The 23382-nt window shown below is 40.9% G+C and overlaps 1 protein-coding gene across 2 annotated transcripts in view; it reads right to left on the bottom strand.

Moving 5' to 3' along the window:
* Window positions 1-23382, bottom strand: part of LOC122561779 (golgin subfamily B member 1-like) — a 75636-nt gene that overhangs the window by 36044 nt on the left and 16210 nt on the right. For both annotated transcript variants that reach the window (XM_087999458.1, XM_043713925.2), the window contains exons 7-12: window positions 21585-21698; window positions 19091-19376; window positions 13318-13427; window positions 7936-8050; window positions 4002-4084; window positions 1454-1538 (exon numbers count right to left, since the gene is read on the bottom strand). In XM_087999458.1, the coding sequence (XP_087855584.1) occupies window positions 1454-1538; window positions 4002-4084; window positions 7936-8050; window positions 13318-13427; window positions 19091-19376; window positions 21585-21698 (793 nt within the window). The remainder of the gene's footprint in view (window positions 1-1453; window positions 1539-4001; window positions 4085-7935; window positions 8051-13317; window positions 13428-19090; window positions 19377-21584; window positions 21699-23382) is intronic.

Below are 23382 nucleotides of genomic sequence, written 5' to 3' on the forward strand. Positions count from 1 at the left end.
CAGTACAGCTTGGGTTCGAAGGCAGAGTTATGTTCCCAACATATTCCATCAATATCACCAGAGCAGATGCCGAACAAAGTTCTTGTTAATCTAACTCAACAATGAGCCTCACTCAAGATCCTCAAGGAATAAACGGCATCAACAAGTCTGCTTCCCATTTCCCAGTGTACTTCTTTGTTGACTCGCTGAAAGAAAATTTGTAATAAGTTAATAGAGTTCTGTACTAGGGTTCAAATTATTGAGGGGCTAATTGAGTCTGCCACAAATTTAGTTCAGACAGTAAGTCTTACAACTGTCATTCTAGACTAATGCAGAATCAGGTCCATGGCCCAGGGAACTACCTACACATCTCCCCTTAGAAAGAAAGGATTTTCAATTCCCCTCAATGGATCTCACGTCATCAAGTAGAAGTGAAAGGACAGCTAATAGTAGTACTCTGATATGTCAGAAATTCTACAAACTCAAAATTCTAAAACCTTTTTGAGATTTTCCTCATATTAGATTATACAGTATCCCAAATGATCAAGTTCAGGCCTTCCTGGACTGTATAACTAAGCAACATAAAGAATTACACATCTTGACATGTTTTCACACCATTATCTGGAGCCACTAGAGAATACAAGATGGTTCTGCTCAGAGAGGGGCAGTTTGATAGGGGTGTTCAAAATCATCAGGCCTCCTGATGGTATAATGAGGAGAAACCGTTCCCATTGGCAGAAGGACCTGAGGACATAGATTTACCATAATTGTAACAATCCAAATGGATTAGGAGAACTTTTTTCATACAAAGAGTTATGATATATCATGTATCATTTGAAAGAGTGGTGAAAACAGATTCAGTTGCAATTTTCAGAAGGGAATTCGATAAGTACTTGAAAAGGAAATATGCCTAGGGCAATGAGGCAACAGCAAAATAGTGGAGCTGATTAGGTAACCTTTCACAGGGCCAGCACAGACACGGTGGGCTGAATCATTCTGTGCTGTATCACTTCTTATTTCTGGTAGTGACTGGAGGAAGCCCAGAATTAGATTATTTTAAACAATGACTCTTTCCCAGACCCTGTAAAATAGAATCTCTATTCTCGGTGACCAGCTGAGATCATCATTAATGAAATAAAGTAATACCCAATTCTACAGCAATGCTAGAGGATCTCCCATCATATCGCTTACCAGTAATGTGGGGGGATCTGTATCATGGTTATGGGGTTTAGCTGCTCCCTTAACAGAATTGGTTCAAGATGTTGAATACTCTGCTTCTGTTGCACTGTTTCCCGGTCCAAGGGCAAGCAAAGGGCAGTCAGGACAAGTATACGTTTCAGGCTCCAGATTAATTGCTGGGTAATCATCTGTACAAAGTTCTACTGTCACAAAGCCCAACCATAGCTACCATCTTCTTCAAGTTCCCCCCCCCCCCCAGCTAATAACTCCTCCAACTTTGTTCAATTATCATTACCTGTGATGCCAAATGAACTGTCTCCAGACTGGGTTGGTTGTTCCAGTACCATGGTGTCCAATATATTGCTGCCAGTGTCCCCACACTAAATAGAGAAGCAAAATTGATGGAAGTGCTTTGTTCAAGATACACCAGTGAAGTAAAACTAAACTCCAAGGAGTTATAAAAATTCCGAGACCCTAGCTTCACTTGTACTCTTCACAGTTTGGCTAAAATCTTCTGGGAAGTGCAACCACTGTCAAATTGCCACTCTGCTCTTACTTTTTCACCCAGGATCACATTCCACATCGGCACTTCCAATTTAGGCACCTTCAGAAATGCAGAGCAGATCTGAAATCCACCTATTCCATCATAGTACAGCCAGTTCTGATGTAATGCATTAGTTCCATTCTCGTGCAATCTCGTGTTGTGAGGAAATCGTGCAATAGCCATTTAAACTCATTGGGCCCGAATCGCATTATAGCCAATACAGGTAAGGAAAGTTCATGCTAGACAAATAACGGTCTAAATTCTTCAGTCTCGTTAAAGCCAATTCTCATTGAAGAGACACGCATTATAGCAGAACCGACTGAACAGGGTAGTTGGGGCAAGTCAAACCACATCTCTTTTTTTGTGGCAGTAAAATCTGCGTTTAAATGTCTCAAGACCGTGCATTTACAATAATTAATTATTGTATATATTGGCATTTCTTTCTGCAGTGGGAACACCCACCCCAGCAAAAGTTACCGCTCTGATCTTGCAACTCCCAACAGCAAATACACCTTCCCCCCAAATGCTGATCAGGAACTGAATCGAGAATCTGCACCTCTATATAGCTCAGAACTACAATGTGCGTATGCTCACGAATAGAGCCCTTGGTCAAGTTTAGTGGTGCTGTCAGTGTCTGTGATGTGACCGCCTATCACTACTTCATTACATGTACGGGTTATAAAATTATTCTAACTTATGATGCCATAAAACAACCTCCAATAACCCTGTGTCAATGAGCTGAGATAGACTCACCCAGCTGTAATACTGGGCCAAGCTGGATATTTTAAGCCATCTCCGACTGAAAGCCTATTAACTGCAATATAGATTTGAAGTGGCTCAGCTGTTATACAGTATCTTTATCCTTTACTACTATTAGAAACAAGAACTTCCGTGCTATACCATTCCTTTTTATTCAATGATTAATTACCTAATAGTGACTTCTCCAAAATATATTACATTGTATGAAGTCTTGGGGTACCCCAAGAAGGTGACAAGGCTCAAGTGAAAGGAATCTGCTTCCTTGCTGAAACAAACAAATCCGTGCCCAAGAACTGGTGCTGTCATCTGTTGTGACAACTCCACCATTCTCTTCTACTGGCTTAGATCTCGCCTACCCCAATAGGGTGAAGAAGATTAAACTTGGAGGGGAAAAAAACATAAGAAAAGCCAAGCATCCAAAAATGTTGGCCATCAAAGTTCATCTGTTACATATTGTAAATTTCCCAATGAGATCTATCCATCTGGTACATTTTTTGTCTTACAAAATTGCATTTGCAAGTTGGAAGGAACAGAGTGTCAAAACCTTGGTCAAGACTGGTGCTATTGAACTGTGATTTGGTGTTCTCTTCTCCCACTCTTAACGTGCATCTGTTCACAAAGTGAGGAGTTTATATGTTTAAATGGTAGAGTTACAAATTAGCAGTTTATATTTCCTAATTGCCACGGCTTCAAAACAATCTATCCATAACAGACGGCTATTTTCTTGTTCAGCACAAAAACCTGATGAGTGTTTTATTTTAATTTGCGTTTGCCAGTCAAGTAATTTGGGACTTCCGTCACTTTGACTAAATATTTTCACATTTGTCAAACTTTGGGAACAGAGGAGTTGATTACCAGAGCACCGTCCCAGTAGTCGTGATTTGGAGATGCCGGAGTTGGACTAGGGTGTACAAAGTTAAAAATCACACAATACCAGGTTACAGTCCAACAGGTTTAATTGGAAGCACTAGCTTTCAGAGCACTGCTCCTTCATCAGGTGACAACCACCTGATGCTAGTTCTTCCAATTAAACCTGTTGGACTATAACCTGGTGTCGTGTGATTTTTAACTGTCCCAGTAGGTTGAGACAATATCAACCTCAGGCCCCATTCCAGAAATTTAAGTTTATAATCTAAACTGACATTTCAGTGCTGTATTATGGAGTAACATACTGTTCAAGAAAGTATCAAAGTTGAGGCCCCGTCAGGTGGTTACAAAAGATAATGTGGCACCATTCAAACAAAGCAGGGAGATTCTCACTGGTTACCTTTGTTGCTAGTTACATTCAGACTAACACTGGCTAAACATAAACTATCTAGTCATTTGTACTACTTCTAAACAAAGTAAGCAATTTGGTTACAGGATTACTAACCCATCTGAAAGAACCTTGAGGCACCTGTGCCGATTTCTGGTGGTGTATACAGTTCCCACGACAGGGCCGTCAGCTTGCCTAGAGCAGAGTCTCGCCCAGATGATGCTCCCAGACAATCCAATAGACAAGCAAGCCTCCTAAGATAAACAGTTAGTCAGATGTCCATACCTGAATGTATCCTGGAGCATCGTGAGCCAATGCCTCAGTTCCCTCCTGTTGTTCCAGTTCTTTAATCCTAGCTCGCAGATGTTCTGTTGAAACATAAATGAGAAGCACTTCAGTTTTGATTGCTGTTCTAGGTGATATTATTCAGTTTCATATCTTACCATCACACTAAGAACACAACAGTATTTCAGTAAGTCCTGTCTCTGAGTAGATTTATAGTCTTGCATAGTCAAAACGATAAACCTGCTGCTCCTATAGCTAAACAGAGACCAGACCCCACATTCCCCAGACCCCACATTCCCCACAACAGTATTATACACTTCAACAGGGACAGGACTGGAGAATTACAAATCAGAGCTGTTACAACACAGAAGACCATTCGGTCCACACTTGTGCTCGTGATCTACAAGAACCTACCCTTTCCTGTAACCCTGCAAATATTTTCATTTCAAGTATTTATTCAATTTCCTTTCAAAAGTGACAGTTCAATCACCCTTTTAGATTGTGAATTTCAGATCGTGACCAGTCACTGCAAGAAAATGTTTCCCCATCATGCTGCTTTGGATTTAATCGCCAATACTCCTAATCTTGCAACCTCTCGTTCCTGAACATTTCACCAGTGGGAACAGCTGTTCTCTACATAGGCCCCACATGATTTTGATTAACTCTATCAAATCTCCCATCAACTTTCTCCAAAGAGAAAAACATATCCAAATAACTGACTTTTTTTTCATTAGTGGCACCGTTATCACCTTTTGTTCTGAAGCCTGTATAGCCATTGTAAACGTCATCGCCTTGAATTGGTTACAACATGGTCGATGAGGTTAATCCAATGTTTCAACCTGCATCAGCATTACCTTCTTACTTTTAACTTTAGGTCCCTGATCCTAGCTCGGAGCCAGAAGGCCTAGCTTCAAGCCCACCTGTTCTTGAGGCATGTCATAACGTTTCTGAACAACTTGGTTAGAAAATATTTAGAAAGCCCAGGATCTACACATCTTTTCCACCAGTTTTTCAACCTGCCCTACCACCTTCAATGATTTGGACAAATATACTCTCCAGGTTCTCTGCTCCTGCACCACCTTTTGGAAATTGTGCCCTTTTTAAAAAAAATTTCCTCTCCTCATTCCTTCCTATTGAAATCTTGTACTTCTCGAGCTTAAAGGCCATCTGTCAAACGTCTGCCCGTTTCACGGGCTTTTTTATTCAAAGGCTACACTTCTCAGTTCACAATATTTCCAAGTTTTGGCACGTCTACAAAATTTGAAAATGCATGCTCAAGCCGAGGTCATTAATATATATCAAAAGAAGCAGAGGTCCTAGTTATGACCCTGGAGTATGCTGCTGCATACCTTCCTCCAGTACCAAAAACAACCATTCACAGTTACTCTGTATTTCCTGTCTGTCAGTCAAGTTTATATTCATGCCGTTGCTGTCTCTCCCAATCTGCCGGCTTCTACCATGTTAGCAAGCCTACTAAGTGGCACTTTCTGATGTCCACGTACACACATTAACCAGATTATTCTCAGCAACACTTTCTGATACTTCATCAAAAGACTCAATCATGACCATAGCTCTCTGAAAGTGGCAACACAAAAGGTTAAGACGGTGAAAGAGGCATGCAACATACTTGCCTTCATCGGTCAGAGCAGTGAATATAAAAGTTGGCAAGTCATGTTTCGTCAGGCCACATTTGGATTACTGTACACAATTTTAGTCACCGCACTATAGGAAAGATGTGGAGGTTTTGGAGAGGGTGCCAAAGAGATTTACCAGGGTGTCGCCTGGATTGGAATGTGTTAGCTATGAGGAGAGGTTGGACAAACTTGGGTGGTTTTCACGAGAGTGAAGGCTGAGTGTCAACTTGATATAAGTATATAAAGTTATGAGAGGCATGAACAAGGTAGACAGTCAGAGTCTTAGAATCAAAGCATCCCTACGGTGTGGAAACAGACTCTCCGGCCCAACAAGTCCACAATGACCCTCTGAGTGGTAACCTATCCAGACCCATTCCCCCTACCCTATATTTACCCCTGACTAATGCACCTACCCTAATTGCCCTTAACACTATGGGTAATTTAGTACAGCCAATTCACCTAACCTCCACATCTTTGACTGTGGGAGGATACTGGAGCACCTGGAGGAAACCCACACAGACATGGAGAGAATGTGCAAACTCCACACAGACAGTCACACAAGACTAGAATCAAACTCAGGTCCTTGGCGCTGAGGCAGAAGTGCTAACCACTGAGCCACCGTGCCACCTGATGAGGCAGTCTTTGTTAGCTCCTGTAAGATGTGGACAAGGCATGGCAATTGTAGTACTGACACATCAATCCGCACAGAGGAACCTCGATTATCCGGACGACACAGGCAGGGAGTACTTTGTTCAGATAATCAAATGTTTGGATAACACAGTTTGCCAAGCATCGGACCTTGCAATCTTGCTCAGATAATCCGAATTTCAAACAATCAACGTTCGGATAATCAAGGTTCCTCTGTACATCAATGCTCCTAAGGGTCTGGTCATTGACAGGATACTTTCCTCTTGCATTTAACCTCCCATAGGGCATCAACTCACACCTGAGGGATTAAACTCCACATGCCATTTCTCTGCCCGGCTTTCTAGCTAATCTATATCCTGCTGCATCCTTTGATATCCTTCCTCACTATCCACAACTCCACCAACTTTCGTGTCATCAGCAAACTTTCTAATCAGACCACTGACATCTACGTCCAATTTATTTACATATGTGACAAACAAGAGGTCCCAGCACTGATCCTTGCAGAACACCATTTATCATAGACCACCAGTCAGAAACACCCCTCCACAACTACTTTCTCTCTTCAATGCCCAAGCCAATTTTGCACCTAACTTGATAACTTACCATGGTTTCCATGCAATTTGATCTTCTGGACCAGCCAACCATGGGAGACCTTGTTAAATGTTTAAGTACATGCAGATAACATCCACTGCCTTAGCCTCAATCACCTTCACCACTTCCTCAAAACACTCAATCAAGTTTGTGAGACAAGACCTCCCTTGCATGAAGCCATGCTGACAAACCCAAATAAGGTCATTCTTCTCTAAATGCAAGTGAATCCTGTCATAAGAATCTTCTCCAATAATTTCCTGACCACTGATGCAAGGTTCACTGCCCTATAATTTCCTGGATTATCCATGCTGCCCTTCTTGAGCAAAGGAACAGCAAGGGCTATTGCCTCGTCTTCTGGGAGCTTGCCTGTGGCTAAAGAGGATACAAAGATCCCTGTCAGGGCCCCACCAATCTCCTCACTTGCTTCTGTCAGTATCTGGAGATAGACCCCATCAAGTTTTGGGGAGTGCTGCAACCCACATGGCTACTGGCCAAAAACTGGAAAATTATATGAGTCTGATTATCTACCTGTGCCCTGGCAGGCAAGATTAGCTGAATGGTCTTCTTCAATATAATGGGGGTATGTCTGGGTGGGATGCTCTTCGGAAGATCGGTGCAGACTCGATGGGCCAAATGGCCTCTATGTGCACTGTAGGGATTCTATGATAAGTTGTTTAAACATGATCTGCCTTTAACAAAGTTATGCTGGCTTTCTTTCAATTTACCTTCATTTGTCTCAAGTGACCGATGATTCTTGAGTGGAATTATCATTTTCAAAATGTTCCTATAACTAAGATTTAACTGACCAGCCCATAGCTGCTACACTCTATTTTGAATGAAGGACTGAAACTTGTAATTTTTGCAGTCTTTTCACACCACTCTTGCACCAAAGAACACTTGGGAGATTATAGCCAGCTTTAGTGACAGGAGCAACAAATCACAACCCAGTCTTGTCATTCCAAACTATATCCCCTGACAAACATCAGCAAAATACAGATTAAAAGGTCATCCATCTGTTTAAAGAATGAAATAACATCCCTTTTCAAAGCAAAGCTATTTACCGTTTTCAGTCCTGACCTCCTCATAATCCATTGTCTTCCACATCAGACTTCCCTTCTCTTCTTCTAGTTCTGCCAATCTGTTCTGTGATGCCAACTCCTGTTCCTCAGCAGCAGTCTGGTTATGGGTGACGTGGTTTAAGAAGAATAAAAAACACAAATCATTGAATGTGACAACACCTCTCAAAGGTAATAACCTCTAGAATATGATTTAATTTGGGGGAATTACATTTTTGCTCAGAGTCAATTCACAAATATTAGTTCTGTTGTACGTAAACCTGGACCAGCTACAAGCAATGTCAAAAACCTGCAGCATAGCACAACCTACTGGTCAGAACCTGAAGCTGCACTGTTACAAGCAAATGGCTACATATAGGATTCCTGTTCTGTAAGTTTCACTGACAACTCAATTCTTAAATATTGATGCAAGTCTGATCAGAAACTGCAACAACAAGAAACTCACCATTCTGTTAAATTTTAATTAATATATTAACCGCTATCTTGAGGCAGACCATACTAAAGTCATGATCAAGTGAAGTTTTCAGGAGATGTGGGTCAGAGGACAGAGAATCGTTCGACAAGGGAATTCAAAGGTAGTCCACAGTGTGGTGCTGGAAAAGCACAGCAGGTCAGGCAGCAATCGAGGAGCAGGAGAATCGACGTTTCGGGCAAAAGGCCTTCATCAGGAATGAGGCTTCGTTCCTGATGAATGGCTTTTGCCCGAAACGTCGATTCTCCTGCTCCTCGGATGCTGCCTGACCTGCTGTGCTTTTCCAACACCACACTCTCGACTCTGATCTCCAGCATCTACAGTGCTCACTTTCTCCCAGTTGATTCAAAGGTAGGGCAATCCACAGTTCTATAAAATATTTCTGTGTTCTGTTATTATTAATGATTAAGTAGCAATATCAAAACAAAACAGGGATGGTTCGAGTTTTACTTGGAACGATGAAACTGAGGTGCTGCAACACTACCTCTCAGTGAAGAGCACACCAGTTTTACAGGAGCAAGTGTGGATGTTTGGACTTATAATGGGGAAAAAATGGCAAGAGGTGTGGGCAGCTATAAGATTTTTTGCATCAAATGTAAGGAGAATGGCAACCAGTTTTGTAGCAACTTCTGTAACACACACAAAGTCAGATTTTCTTTATTAGTAAAGCTGGAAATACCCACATCATAACGTACTGTCAAAAAAAGCCTGCGTACTGTAAGGGCATGGTTTAGTTGTTTTCTCAGACTGCTTCAATGCAAGTTGGAAAAACCCATCTGGTTCAGTAATGTTCTTTAGGGAAGGAAACTGCTGTCCTTACCTGTCTGGCCTACACATGACTCCAGACCCACAGACGTGTGGTTGACACTTAACTGTTCTCTGGGCAATTGATGATGGATAATAAATATTGGCTTGGCCAGTGACACCCACAAAAAAATGCTGACTAATCTGGGACATCTACCTTAAAAAGATTCTTCACCAGACGTAAGTGGATTAAGTGGAAAAGTGAACTGAGAATGGTGAGTTAGACAAAGCAGAGCACTCTGACAAACATCTGTACTGGAGAAAAGCACAGGAAGGTTGCAAACATTGATGTGGCGCAGGCAAAAGGTCTTAATAAGGTAAATGGCTTGTCAGTGCTACAAATAGTGGACACAAACCTACAGGAGGATGCAAACAGTTGGACTTAAAAACTTCACACAAGGGTAGGAATACCTGGGAGAATAAAGTGGGACAGTTAAGAGACAAAAAGATAATTCTGGTGAAAAATAACTTTATAAGATCTGAGAGAAGATGATGAAACATAAATTTTGTTCAACTTTGGCTTTGGTCAGGTAGAGTCTAATTAACTGTCTCCACTTACACAGTGAAAAATCACACAACACTAGGTAACAATCAAACATAAGGAGCAGCTCTCCAAAAGCTAGTGCTTCCAAATAAGCCTGCTGGACTATAACCTGGTGTTGTGCGACTTTTAATTTGTAAACCACAGTCTAACACTGGCACCTGTAAATCATGACTTCCATTTATATTGTATAAGACTGAAAGGTTTTTATTATCCTGTTGGAGGAACTGGAAAAGAATACACTTTTAATTGTAATGGGACTAAGCGTGTAGACCAAGGGTTTGAGGCAGACAAATGCAGCATGGGATCATCATCAAAAGAGCTTCTGATAAAAGAATGCAGAGGCCTGTACAATGAGTGGAAGTGGGGGAAGGGCACTTTAATGGAGTAATTGGGATTGCAGATCAGAAACAAGGTGAGACACTGAAGCAATTTACAGCAACAAGAATACATGCACGAGATGGGGACCAGACTTAATCATAAAGCTCAAAACAAAGCAAACCCTGACAAAATAATTTAAAGGCCAAAATCATGGAAACTTATACCATAACGGAGGATGTTCATTAATTATCCTAATATTCTGTTCTTCCCCCATAGTTCCATAACTTCCACTGCTCAAACAGTACTAGAGTGTTATACCCGACAGACTCTTTACTCTTATTTACATTCTCATTTGTATATTTAGAAATAAACCCCCAATAAAAAGCTACACCTGACTGGTCAGGAATGACGGTTAACTGATTTTGGAAATACTGCAGAAATGTTGCCCTCCCCCAATATCATACACTCTTTAATATAGGAAATCACCTCAGCTGAAGCATTTAGGACAATATGACAAGGTTAGGAGAGATGACAAACAATCATTAGGTTTCAGAATACTTTCAAGAAACGTATGGAATGAAGAGAGCAAGTGAAGACTTTTAAGGAGTCCCAGCGATTGGGTAAAGATATCCAAAACCTCTGCTTTAAACTATAGAGAGTGTGAATAACACTTTACGTATTTATATAATACCTTCAACATTATAAAACATCTCAAGGCATTTTTCAGGAGCAATACGAGCCACATATGATGCTTTTAGGGAGAAAGCCTAAGGTTTGGTCAGAGTGTTTTTAAGAAAGTTAAATGAAAAGAGAGATAGAAAACCAACGGGCTTCACAATTAGGGCTTTGGAAACTGAAGACAAAGTTGTCAATGATACAACAATTAAATTCAGGGGTACTATAGGGGCCAGAATTAGAGGAGTGTAGATGTCTCAAGGTTGTTGGGCCAGAGGAGATAATAGTGATAGAGAGGCACAAAGCCATGAAAGGATTGTAAAACAAGGATTGAAAACTTGAAATTTAGGAGTTTAAGACAAGATGATACACAGGAAGCCGAAGAAAAGTAAAGCAAGTGCGAGGGTGAAGACAGAGACCAGGAGCAGCTGCGCTGTTGGATGTGATGATTTATAAACATGAATAATGAAACCGAATTTGCTGCAGTTGGTAATGTGTGCCAATGGAAGTAGACAGGTACAGGGCGATGGGTAATAAGACCAAAGAGTTTGTTTGGAGCCAGGAAGCTGCTAGTGAGGCCAAAAGGAAGGATTTGGAGTAGTCTAAAACAAATCATAATATTAAACTGCCAAAAATCTTAAATAAAAACATTAAATGGAAATACTCAGTAGTCTGGTAGCTTGAAAGTATTCTGAAACCTAATGATTGTTTGTCATCTCTCCTAACCTTGTCATATTGTCCTAAATGCTTCAGCTGAGGTGATTTCCTATATTAAAGAGTGTATGATATTGGGGGAGGGCAACATTTCTGCAGTATTTCCAAAATCAGTTAACCGTCATTCCTGACCAGTCAGGTGTAGCTTTTTATTGGGGGTTTATTTCTAAATATACAAATGAGAATGTAAATAAGAGTAAAGAGTCTAAGAGCAGGGAAACAAATTTAATATTTGAATTCAATTACTTCTTGTCACAACGGTTTCTCGTCAAATCTAACCTTAAGGGAACAAGGCAGATTAGATAAACTATACAAAAAGTTACTAAAAGGTGAAGATTTGTATTTTTAAAGCACTTTTCACAACTATCATATTTCTCAAAGTACTTTACAGTCACAGATATAATGCAGAAAACACAGAAAATATATTATGCAAAGCAAGATCTCACAAACAGCAGCAATCTGATAACAACCAGATAACCTGTTTGTGTGATGTTGACTGAGGGCTAAATATTTTGAGGATGCTGGGGATAATTAAACTTTTTCGAATCAGAGCCATGAAATCTTTCACATCCGCCAAACCAGGCAGATGGCACCTCAGCTTAAAGTCTGATCTGAAAGACAGCACACACAACAGTGCAGCACTCCTTCAGTACAGCACTGCAGTGTCAGCCTTGATTTATCTCTTCAAGCCCTGAGGTTAGACTTAAACCTGTAGTCATGTGATTTGGAGGCAAGAATACAACGAACTCAGTCATGCCAGAACTCCTGTAATAAAATACAGAGGAAGCTCAATTATCTGGCATTGATTATCCGACAAGATTGCAAGGTCCCGATGCTTGGTTGAACTATGTTATCCAGCATTCGATTATCCAGAATTCGATTAACCGAACAAAATACTCCCCGCCTGTGTCCTTCGGATAACTGAGGTTCCTCTGGATCTGATTTAACATTGGTCTGAGGGTGTCACTGGATTACTGTACTGTTAGCTACCACTAATTACCTCATATTTTGCATTAACTGAGAACAAAATATCAATAACCATTGAAATCTAACTGCGTAAGCAGTACTGACATGTAACTGAGATATTAAAAGTGGCACAGAGACAGTTTACAAAGCTGCTTAAAGCTTAATCTTAATCCTGAAATAGCTGCTTAGCTACAGGTTTGAAGCTGTAACAGAGATCTCAGTACTGTTTTCTTAAAATCTTTATTACCATATTTAGCACACGAGGAAATGGCAAGTGAGCTCAGACATTCCATTGTGAGGCACAGAAAGAGAGCTAATCGGTGAGGACATTGATATCCTTGAACTGTCGTGACAGCAACATGTTCACTTTCATTAAAGTTGCACAAACACGCCAGAGTGTGGTATTGGTATACATTTGTGACAATCTTCTGTCAGAAGTACTGAGTGGATGATCCATCAAATCCTTCTCCAGAGGTCCCCAGCATCACAAATGCCAATTGTCAGCAAATTTAATTCACTCCATGTGATATCAAGAAATAGCATTGAATTGTTGGTGCTGATTCTTTGGGACCTGGCACACCAATGCTTGGTGTGGTCATTGTCCACACTGTTCTCCTACAGCACAAATACGATAGAGGAGGGAGAAATAGATATAGTGTAGATTATCCAGAGACCGCCCTGGTCTTGCTGTGCCACACACACAGCTTCAACAAAATTACAAGCAGTGACAAAACCTCCGTTACGCCAATCTCGAACTTCCTACTTGCCAATGTTTGAGGACAATATTGTAGACTTCACAAATCAGCAAACGTGTTTTGTTTTAATTCAATGTATTTTGTCTTATTCATCCCACTATCAAAAACGGTTCGCTAACCTGTAGTAATTGGATTTTCTCCTCAAGCTCCTGGACTCGGACAGATGTCTCCCTTTGTGACGTTAGTTCAGATTCCGATTGCTCACTGACTTCAACCTTCTTCAGTCCATCTATAGGAGTAAAGAAATAGTTCTTCCTGAATTTTAAACTTCATGTCTTGTCTTGAAGACCCCGTGACCAAAATATAAACATAGAACTGAGGAGCTGGGGTAGGCCATTCAGTCATAGACTCATAGAGATGTACAGCATGGAAACAGACCCTTCGGTCCAACCCGTCCATATCGACCAGATATCCCAACCCAATCTAGTCCTGCCTGCTAGCACCCGGCCCATATCCCTCCAAACCCTTCCTATTCATATACCCATCCAAATGCATTTTAAATGTTGCAATTATACCAGCCTCCAGCTCATTCCATACATGTACCACCCTCTACGTGAAAAAGTTGCCCCTTAGGTCTCTTTTATATCTTTCCCCTCTCACCCTAAACCTATGCCCTCTAGTTCTGGACTCCCCAAACCCAGGGAAAAGACTTTGCCTATTTATTCCATCCATGCCCCTCATAATTTTGTAAACCTCTATAAGGTCACCCCTCAGCCTCCGACGCTCCAGGTAAAATAGCCCCAGCCTGTTCAGCCTCTCCCTGTAGCTCAAATCCTCCAACCCTGGGAACATCCTTGTAAATCTTTTCTGAACCCTTTCAAGTTTCACAACATCTTTCCGATAGGAAGGAGACCAGAATTGCATGCAATATTCCAACAGTGGCCTAACCAATGTCCTGTACAGCTGCAACATGACCTCCCAACTCCTGTACTCAATACTCTGACCAATAAAGGAAAGCATACCAAATGCCTTCTTCACTATCCTATCTACCTGCGACTCCACTTTCAAGGAATTATGAACCTGCACTCCAAGGTCTCTTTGTTCAGCAACACTCCCTAGGACCTTACCATTAAGTGTATAAGTCCTGCTAAGATTTGCTTTCCCAAAATGCAGCACTTCGCATTTACCTGAATTAAACTCTATCTGCCACTTCTCAGCCCATTGGCCCATCTGGTCAAGATCCTGTTGTAATCTGAGGTAACCCTCTTCGCTGTCCACTACACCTCCAATTTTGGTGTCATCTGCAAACTTACTAACTGTACCTCTTATGCTCGCATCCAAATCATTTATATAAATGACAAAAAGTAGAGGACCCAGCACCGATCCTTGTGGCACTCCACTGGTCACAGACCTCCAGTCTGAAAAACAACCCTCCACCACCACCCTCGGTCTTCTACCTTTGAGGCAGTTCTGTATCCAAATGGCTAGTTCTCCCTGTATTCCATGAGATCTAACCTTGCTAATCAGTCTCCCATGGGGAACCTTGTTGAACGCCTTACTGAAGTCCATATAGATCACATCTACTGCTCTGCCCTCATCAATCTTCTTTGTTACTTCATCAAAAAGCTCAATCAAGTTTGTGAGACATGATTTCCCACGCACAAAGCCATGTTGACTATCCCGAATCAGTCCTTGCCTTTCCAAATACATGTACATTTTGTCCCTCAGGATTCCCTCCAACAACTTGCCCACCACCGACATCAGGCTCACTGGACTATAGTTCCCTGGCTTGTCCTTACCACCCTTCTTAAACAGTGGCACCACGTTTGCCAACCTCCAGTCTTCCGGCACCTCACCTGTGACTATCGATGACACAAATATCTCAGCAAGAGGCCCAGCAATCACATCTCTAGCTTCCCACAGAGTTCTCAGGTACACCTGATCAGGTCCTGGGGATTTATCCACCTTTACCCGTTTCAAGACATCCACCACTTCCTCCTCTATAATCTGGACATTTTGCAAGATGTCACCATCTATTTCCCTACAGTCTATACCTTCCATATCCTTTTCCACAGTAAATACTGATGCAAAATATTCATTTAGTATCTCCCTCATTTTCTGTGGCTCCACACAAAGGCCGCCTTGCTGATCTTTATGGGGCCCTATTCTCTCCCTAGTTACCCTTTTGTCCTTAATATATTTGTAAAACCCCTTTGGATTTTCCTTAATTCTATTTGCCAAAGCTATCTCATGTCCCCGTTTTGCCCTCCTGTTTTCCCTCTTAAATATACTCCTACTTTCTTTATACTCTTCTAAGGATTCACTCGATCTATCCTGTCTGTACCTGACACATGCTTTCTTCTTTTTCTTAACCAAACCCTCAATTTCTTTAGTCATCCAGCATTCCCTGTAGTTACCAGCCTTCCCTTTCACCCTGATAGGAATATACTTTCTCTGGAACATACTCTCGTCATTCAACTTGATCATGGAGTGAATTCAACTTTATTTTCCTGATTGGCTCTATAACCCTCAACCCTTGTCTATCAAAACTCTCCATTTGAATCAATTCAAGGCCCCAGCTTCTACTGCTTTTGAGGAAAGAGAATTCTACAGACTCACAACCCTCTTCCAAAACAAATTAATTTTCATTTCCATCTCAAAAAGCAAAATCTCTTATTCTTAAACCTTGCCCCTTAATCCTAATTTTCCCCATGAGAGGAAACATCCTTCCCATATCTATACCAACATGACCCCTTATCAGTTTCAATAAGATCATCACTGATTCTTCTCTAAACTCGAATGGATATAGACCCAACTTGTTCAAGTTTTCTTCATAAAACAAATCTTTCATTCCAGGAATGTCTCAAGTGAACAGTCTCTGAACTGCTTCTCAAGCAACTCTATTCTTTTTAAAATAGAGTCAAAGAATCAGAGGTCTACAGCATTGAAAAAGACCCTTCAACTCATCAAGACTGTGGCAGTTGGATACAGCCACCTAACTATTTAATCTCATTGCCCAGCACTTGACCCACAGCCACAGAGTGGGAATTGCAAATGTACATCTAAATACTTATATGCTATGAGGGTTTCTGTTACTATCTCAAATACAGATAGTGATTCCAGATTCCCAGCACCCTCTGGGTGAAAAGCTTGTCCTTACGTCCCTTTAAGTCCCTTGCTTTTACCTTAAATTGATGCCCCTGAGTTTTGATCTCTCCCCTCATAGTTTTACATATTTCAATCACGTCTCTGCTCAGTCTGCTCTGCTTCAAGGAAAACAACTCTCATCTGTTCAAACTTTCTTCCTAACTTTCTTCAGCCCCGGCAACATCCTAGTGAATCTGCTCTGCATCCTCTCCAGTGTTATCAGATTCCTCCTATGAAGGTGACATCACAACTGCACACTACATTCTAATGGAGACCAAAATATACACTATACCCCAAATGTGGTTTTACCAAGACCCTGTCCAGCTGCAGTAAAAGCCACTGCATTTATACTCAATTGCCCTTGAAAATAAATGCCAATATTTCAAGTGCCTTCCGCAGAGCAGCTTGTTGTGGTTCACGTCCCAGGATACTCCGATTCCTCTCACCAGTTCTGCAATCTCTCTCCATATAAATACACCCCTTTTCTAATGGACAAATTCACACTTTCCCACATTATTCTCCACTTGCCAAATGTTTGATCTCTCACTTGTCTGTCTACATTTATTTATCGATTCTTAATCTTGATATCATCAGCAAATTCAGCTACTGTACCTTTGGTCTCCTCATCCAAATCATTGATACAGATTGTAAGTAATGAGTTCTACATAGGGCAGTGGAAAGAAAATTCCACACAGTGACAGTTAGGCTTTTTTTTCTTAATTATCATTTGGTTGTTAAAGCATATTCTTGACCATACAGTACAAAAACATGGCATGAAAGGTGGTGTGAAATTATCCACTTTGGCAGGGATAGCAGAAAACCAGGATACCCTTTAAACAGTGAGAGACTGGGAAATATTGGTATTCAGGAGAGCTTTGGTGCCTTTGTACACGTGTCACAGAAAATTAACATTTAGTTTTAGGAGGAAAAGAAGTATGCAAATCTTCATTACAAAGGGTTACATAGAAACAATGCTTTATTATAATCAGACAGAGCTGTGCTGAGACCAGATGGAGAGTATAATGTACAGCTTTGGTCTCTACATCTGAGGGAAGAGCTACTTGCCTTAGAGGAATACAATGTAAGTTCATTGGATTAATTCCTGGGTTGAAGGATGATTCTAGGAGGAAAGATGAATTGACTTGGTTTATATTCCCTATAATCAAGTCAAAACACAGAATTCCCAAGGGATTGGGAAGATATGTCACTTTGCTAGGGAGTCCAAAACAAGGGGTAACAGTTTAAAAGATATGGGGTGGCTATTTAGAACTGAAATGAGGAAATATATCTGCATTCAAGGGGTTAGGCATCTTTGTAATTCTGTATGCCAGATCATTGGATGTTTAATTATTATATTCAAGACAAAAACCAATAGATTTTTTGGGTATGATAAGAATTAAGGGAAGTGAAAAAAGTGTGGGAAGGTCGAGTGGATAAATCATATCGAATTGAATGAAGGGCAGACCTAAAAAGCTAAATAGAATACTCCTGTTGCTTATGTTTTTCTGTTCTTATAAAACACGTTTGTTTGATTAAATCTCAATTCGAGCCCTGTATCAAAATCTGGATGCCAAGGCTTTGGGACCATGCAGAGGAGATTTACTAGCATGATACCATAATGAGGGACTTCAGTAATCCTGAAAAAAGACATTACAATCTCCATTAAGCATGGATGGGTAGGGGAAGCTTTACTCTGCATTTAAACTATTCAGGTCGAGGATTATTTGACGGCACAGTGCACTGGGAACCTTACTCTGCATTGAATTCATATTGTGCTTGTCCTGCAAATGTTTGTTAGGACAGTCCGGGGGGGGACTTATGTTTATCTTTCCAGCACTGTACCCATCCTGGAAATTATCGATATTGAAGCTAGGTACCTCATGTGCCAATTTTTAAATTAGCACTTTTACTTTAACAAATATTAAGTTGACCGAAATGCTAAGATAAAAAGGCTGGTATCACCTAACTTCTAGAGTACGTCCCCTCCTATCCTTCTCTTTTCATTCACGATGGATTTGTATTCAAAACCGGAATCATCACCCACAATTCTCAAAAAGTTATTGAAACATTTCAAGTCAAGTAATTAATAAATTAAAAAAAGGTAAGTTTGTTTGACTTTGGCATCTTTATATGAAGATTTATTCTGAAGTGCTGCTTGAAGAAACAGGTCTGATGTAGTTTTAAATCAATACCAAAATTATGGAATGCGTTAAACAACTGCATTTGCCTGGTTAACAACCATGCTTTTCAAATTATAAAGTTCTTACATAAGAATATCTGACCAATTTCAGACTAGCATCAATGTATATGTTTAGATATTGTATTTAATTTGATTTATTACTGTCACGTGTACCAAGGTACAGTGAAAAGTGTTATCGTACATGATTTCCAGGCAGATCGCGCTATACAAATGCAGCAAGCTAACAGAACAGAATGCAGGATACAATATTACAGATGCTGAGAAGGTGCAGAGAGAGTTCAACATAACCTGCTATTTGTACTATGTTTGGACTTTTCTGATTATGTTTGATTATAAATAAACATATCATATAATTAGCATGTTAAACTCAGGTCTCTGATTAACCACCATAACAGCATAACATAAGATATTGCTTAATCCCAGAAACAAATGGAAGATAAAATTGGATTTTAATGTAAACCCTCAAAGCAAGTCCTACTCTAAACAGGGATCAGCGATTATTGGAAAGATCATGGAAACCTCTGTTGAAGCACTGAACAAGAAACAAAGATAATGGCTATTTAAAAATGTCTCTCTGACTTTCCTGGAGAGTTTTACTTTGTTACCTTGCAACTCCTTTATTTCATCAGTCAATCTTTTGCACATTCTCTCTTGGTCTTCCATCACACTTTGCAGCTCCTGGTTTTGTGCTGTCAGATCAGCACAGGATGACTGTGCATTTTGCAGTGCCTGTTGCATCTGTGTGACAGTACAATTCTTCTCCATTAACTCAGTCTCATATTTCTCAGTCACCTCCCTCAGCCGTGTTTCAGCCGATAATTTCTCCGATTCTAGTGCAGTTTGTAATATAGCAATGCTGGCCTCGGCCTCTTGCAGCTTTTCCCCGAGGACCTGAAGGACAAAAGCATGTTAAAAAAAATTGAAAAGTTGTTTCAAAGATGTCCCTTTTACAAGCATTTACATGCAGGAACTAAATCTAAAGAAAAGGTAGAAGGTGCCTGGGAATATAACACAATCAGAAAGGAAATCAAATTACTTTAGATACTGCAAACCTGAAAAAAAAAAGAGAAATTGTTGCAAACCCTCAGCAGATCAGGCATCCTCTATGCACAAGAAAGACATATCAACATTGTGACGTGAGGAAAATATGCACACGACACACACTAGATGCAAACAAAAGTAGGCACTTACTGTGCAGACTCAAGTTGTATAGAGCTCATATAAGCAATCATTAACGAGCACAGACACATGTGCTTCCATACATTAGGATTAAAAAATGAATGAAAATGGTCCTTTTAGCTCATTTCCTATAATTCTGGGAGTCACACAATACAACAATAATGGAGCTATTGACCAAACACAGCAAACAATCTTTACCAATTTATCTACAATAGATCCAGGCATGAGGAAAACCTTTGGGTGGACACCTTTGAACCTCAAGTCCAAAGTCAAGGTTTCCTCCCAGTCTGCTGAACTTACCACATGTTATGTTTCTAATTACTCATGTCCACCAACCCAAAATGTTATTGTTTACAACTTGTCCTCCTTGAATTTAAATGAGCTAACACTAACAACTTTCACCGTGCTCCAAGGGAGCCTGTTTTATGGTTTAACTGAAATATTGCTTCTGCACATTGGTTCTGTATTTTCCCTTTCCAAGTGTAGGATGTGCACTGGGATGTATTGTTCCAGGACAAAATTAAACAATTTTTCATCCTCTACTTCACTCAGACTCCAATCTAGCGTGCTTCCATGGGAGAAATTAGCCCTGTCTACTTCAAAGGAAAAAGACAAGAGAGTCTGTTCTCACCCAGTGTCCCCAAGCATCCACTTTCCATCACATCACTGGGTCATATATAACTGCCAGGATGCTGGGAAATTAAGGCCAATTGTAGAATTCCCTTGGTTAGTGGGGCTAATTTGAGAAATGCTTTGAATGTAAAAAAAACTCTCCTGAAACTTCCCTTTACCTCAACAGGTTTTGGCCAATACAGAGACACAGTGAGCTTCATAAACATTAGAACACTCAACTCCATGGAATCTACTGCACATCCCAAAGCACTAACTGAGCACGTTTCACTATCTCTAAATAAAAACCGAAAGAACCGTGGAGGCTGCAAGTCAGAAACAAAAACAGAAGTTGCTGGAAAAGCTCAGCAGGTCTGACAGCATCAAAGTTAACATTTCAGGTCTGTTCTGGTAACAGTTCTGAAGAATGGTCACCAGACCCAAAACGTTAACTTGGATTTCACTTCACAGATGCTGTCAGACCTGCTGAGCTTCAGCAGCACCCTCTGTTTTTGTTTCACTATCTCTAACTGTGCAGCTACCTTCCCTGTCACTTGCTGCTTTACGAAAACCATTATCTTTATTCCTGTTCCCTGGTTTGTTCTGACATCGAAACATGACTTTCTCTTGCCTCCATCTTCCATTATTCAATCCATTTCCTGCTAAATTCATTTTTTCTCCCCACAGGACATAAAAGATATGAAACCCCCTCCCTTCTCAATCTTCTCTTCCTCCTATAGTTTACAGGCATTCAGAAGACAAGTTTCATGGACACCTACATGGAATGAAAATAAAAATTAGGATCAAAAACAGTAGCCGGGCATCTACGAAATTGTTGAGTCAAGATTAGAGTGGCGCTGGAAAAGTAGAGCAGTTCAGGCAGCATTCGAGGAGCAGAAAAATCGACGCTTTGGGCAGGAGCCCTTCTTCAGAATCGACTAAATTGTTGCTAAGTCTAATATCTTTGCAACTTTATTTTCGGATGGAAAGCTTCATTGGTCTGTTCTGTATGTCACTCAGTCTGCACTAACCTGGCGAATTGCGAACTGCCCTCTGAAGTGTTCTGCAAGCCTCCTGGTTATCAAGGCACCAAAAGACAACAAATGTTGAGTTTTGCCAAAGTAACAAAAATTTTTTTTTTTAAATTACCACCCCCAGTTCACGACAGACCTTTTTATCTGAAATCATCTACTTCTCAACTGCTTTTTTTTTCCCCTTTGCTACTATATGTATATGGATCTGTCCTGCCCCACTGTACCCAAGTTTCTTAATAAAAACAAGGAGAGGCTCGATTTAAATGAGTTGAGAAACCTGTTTTTTCTGATCGCTATCATTCAGTTCCTGCTGCAACATCTCCACCACCCGCGTCCGTCCCAGCAGTGCTTCCTCCTTCTCTTCCAGCTTTCTTTGTAATGATTTCACCGTCTGCCAATCAAACAAAATACAAGGTAGAGGGAACAGTGAAAAAGCTTAAGCATTCAGAATCTGAAAAAAGGTAGGAGGTGGCTGGGAACATAACACAATCAGAAAGGAAACCAAATTACTTTAAATGCTGCAAATCTAACAAAAAGAGAAATTGTGGCAAACCCTCAGCAGATCAGGCATCCTCTATGCACAAGACAGACATATCAACATTGTGATGTGAGAACAATTTGCACACACCGAGATACAAACAAAAGTGGGCAAATGCACTTACTATGCATACTCAACTTGTATAGACCTCATATGCATAGAAGCAATCATGAACATGCACAGACACATGTGCTTCCATACATTAGGATTACAAAGAAATGAATGAAAATCAGATTGAAGAGAACCACAGAAAATGTTTCAACTCTTTTTTTTTATATAATTCAGTCCACCTAAGCATCGATCAGCCTGGCCATTCTGAATGTAGCTTTTGCAGTAAGGTGGGCAAAAGTGCATGGATCTGGGCTCATGATTAGCTAGTAAGAGAGGTTCGACAAACTTGGATTGTTATCACTTAAGCATCAGAAGCTGAGAGGCGACCTGATAGCAGTAATTGAAATTATGAGGGGCTCAAATAGCGTGGATAGTCAGGAGTCTTTTCCACGTGAAAATGTCAAATACTAGGGGGCACAGGTTTAAGGTGAAAGGGGGAAAGGTTTAAGGGAGATACATTAGGTATTTGGAACGTGCTGGCAGAGAAGGTGGTAGAAGCATATAATTTAAGTTTAAGAAACATTTAGACAGACACATCAACATGCAGACAGATGGGATTAGTTTAGATTAGCATGTTGGCCCCATAGGGCCTATTCCTGTGCTGTACTGTTCCATGTTAGCTGTACATTTAGTCATGATTTGGAGACACCAGTGTTGGACTGGGGTGTACAAAGGTAAAAATCACATAAAACAGAGAAGGTCTGCGTGAGTATGTTGTGTGTGTGTATGTGTAGTGCAATGGGGTCACCTGTAGTGTGACATGAACCCAAGGTCCCGGTTGAGGCCATCCCCATGGGTACCGAACTTGGCTATCAGCCTCTGCTCAGCCACTTTTCGTTGTTGCCTGTCCTGAAGGTCCGAGGTCAAATGTCCCGGACCGCTGAAGTGTTCTCTGACTGGGAGGGAACACTCCTGTCTGTTAATTGTTGTGCAGTGTCCATTCATCCGTTGCCATAGCCTCTGCCAATGTACTATGCCTCTGGGCATCCTTGCCTGCAGCGTATGTGATAGACAACGTGTGCTGAGTCGCATGAGTACCTGCCACGTACATGGAGGGAGGTGTCCCCACATGTAATGATGAAATCCATGTTGACATTCTGACATGTCTTGCAGCGTTTACTGTGACAGGGTTGTATGGTATCATCCTCAAAGCCGGGCAGTTTGCTACAAACAATGATCTGTTTGAGGTTTGGCGGTTGTTTAAAGGCATTGATAAAGTGTTGCAGGTTGCGAAGAACATGGCATAGTTTTTCGACTCCTGGGAAGTACTGGCAACGAAGGGTACCCTGTCGGTTGCAGCACGTGTCTGTCTCCTGAGGAGGTCATTATGGTTCCTTGTTGTGGCACATCGGAACTGGCGATTGATGAGTTGAACATCATACCCCGTTCATATGAGGGTATCCCTGAGTACTTCCAAGTACCTGCC

Source organism: Chiloscyllium plagiosum, unplaced genomic scaffold (genome assembly GCF_037043375.1).
Source record: "Chiloscyllium plagiosum isolate Xiang-an unplaced genomic scaffold, Cpla_swu_hap1 HiC_scaffold_23, whole genome shotgun sequence".
NCBI classification, from domain to species: Eukaryota; Metazoa; Chordata; class Chondrichthyes; order Orectolobiformes; family Hemiscylliidae; genus Chiloscyllium; species Chiloscyllium plagiosum.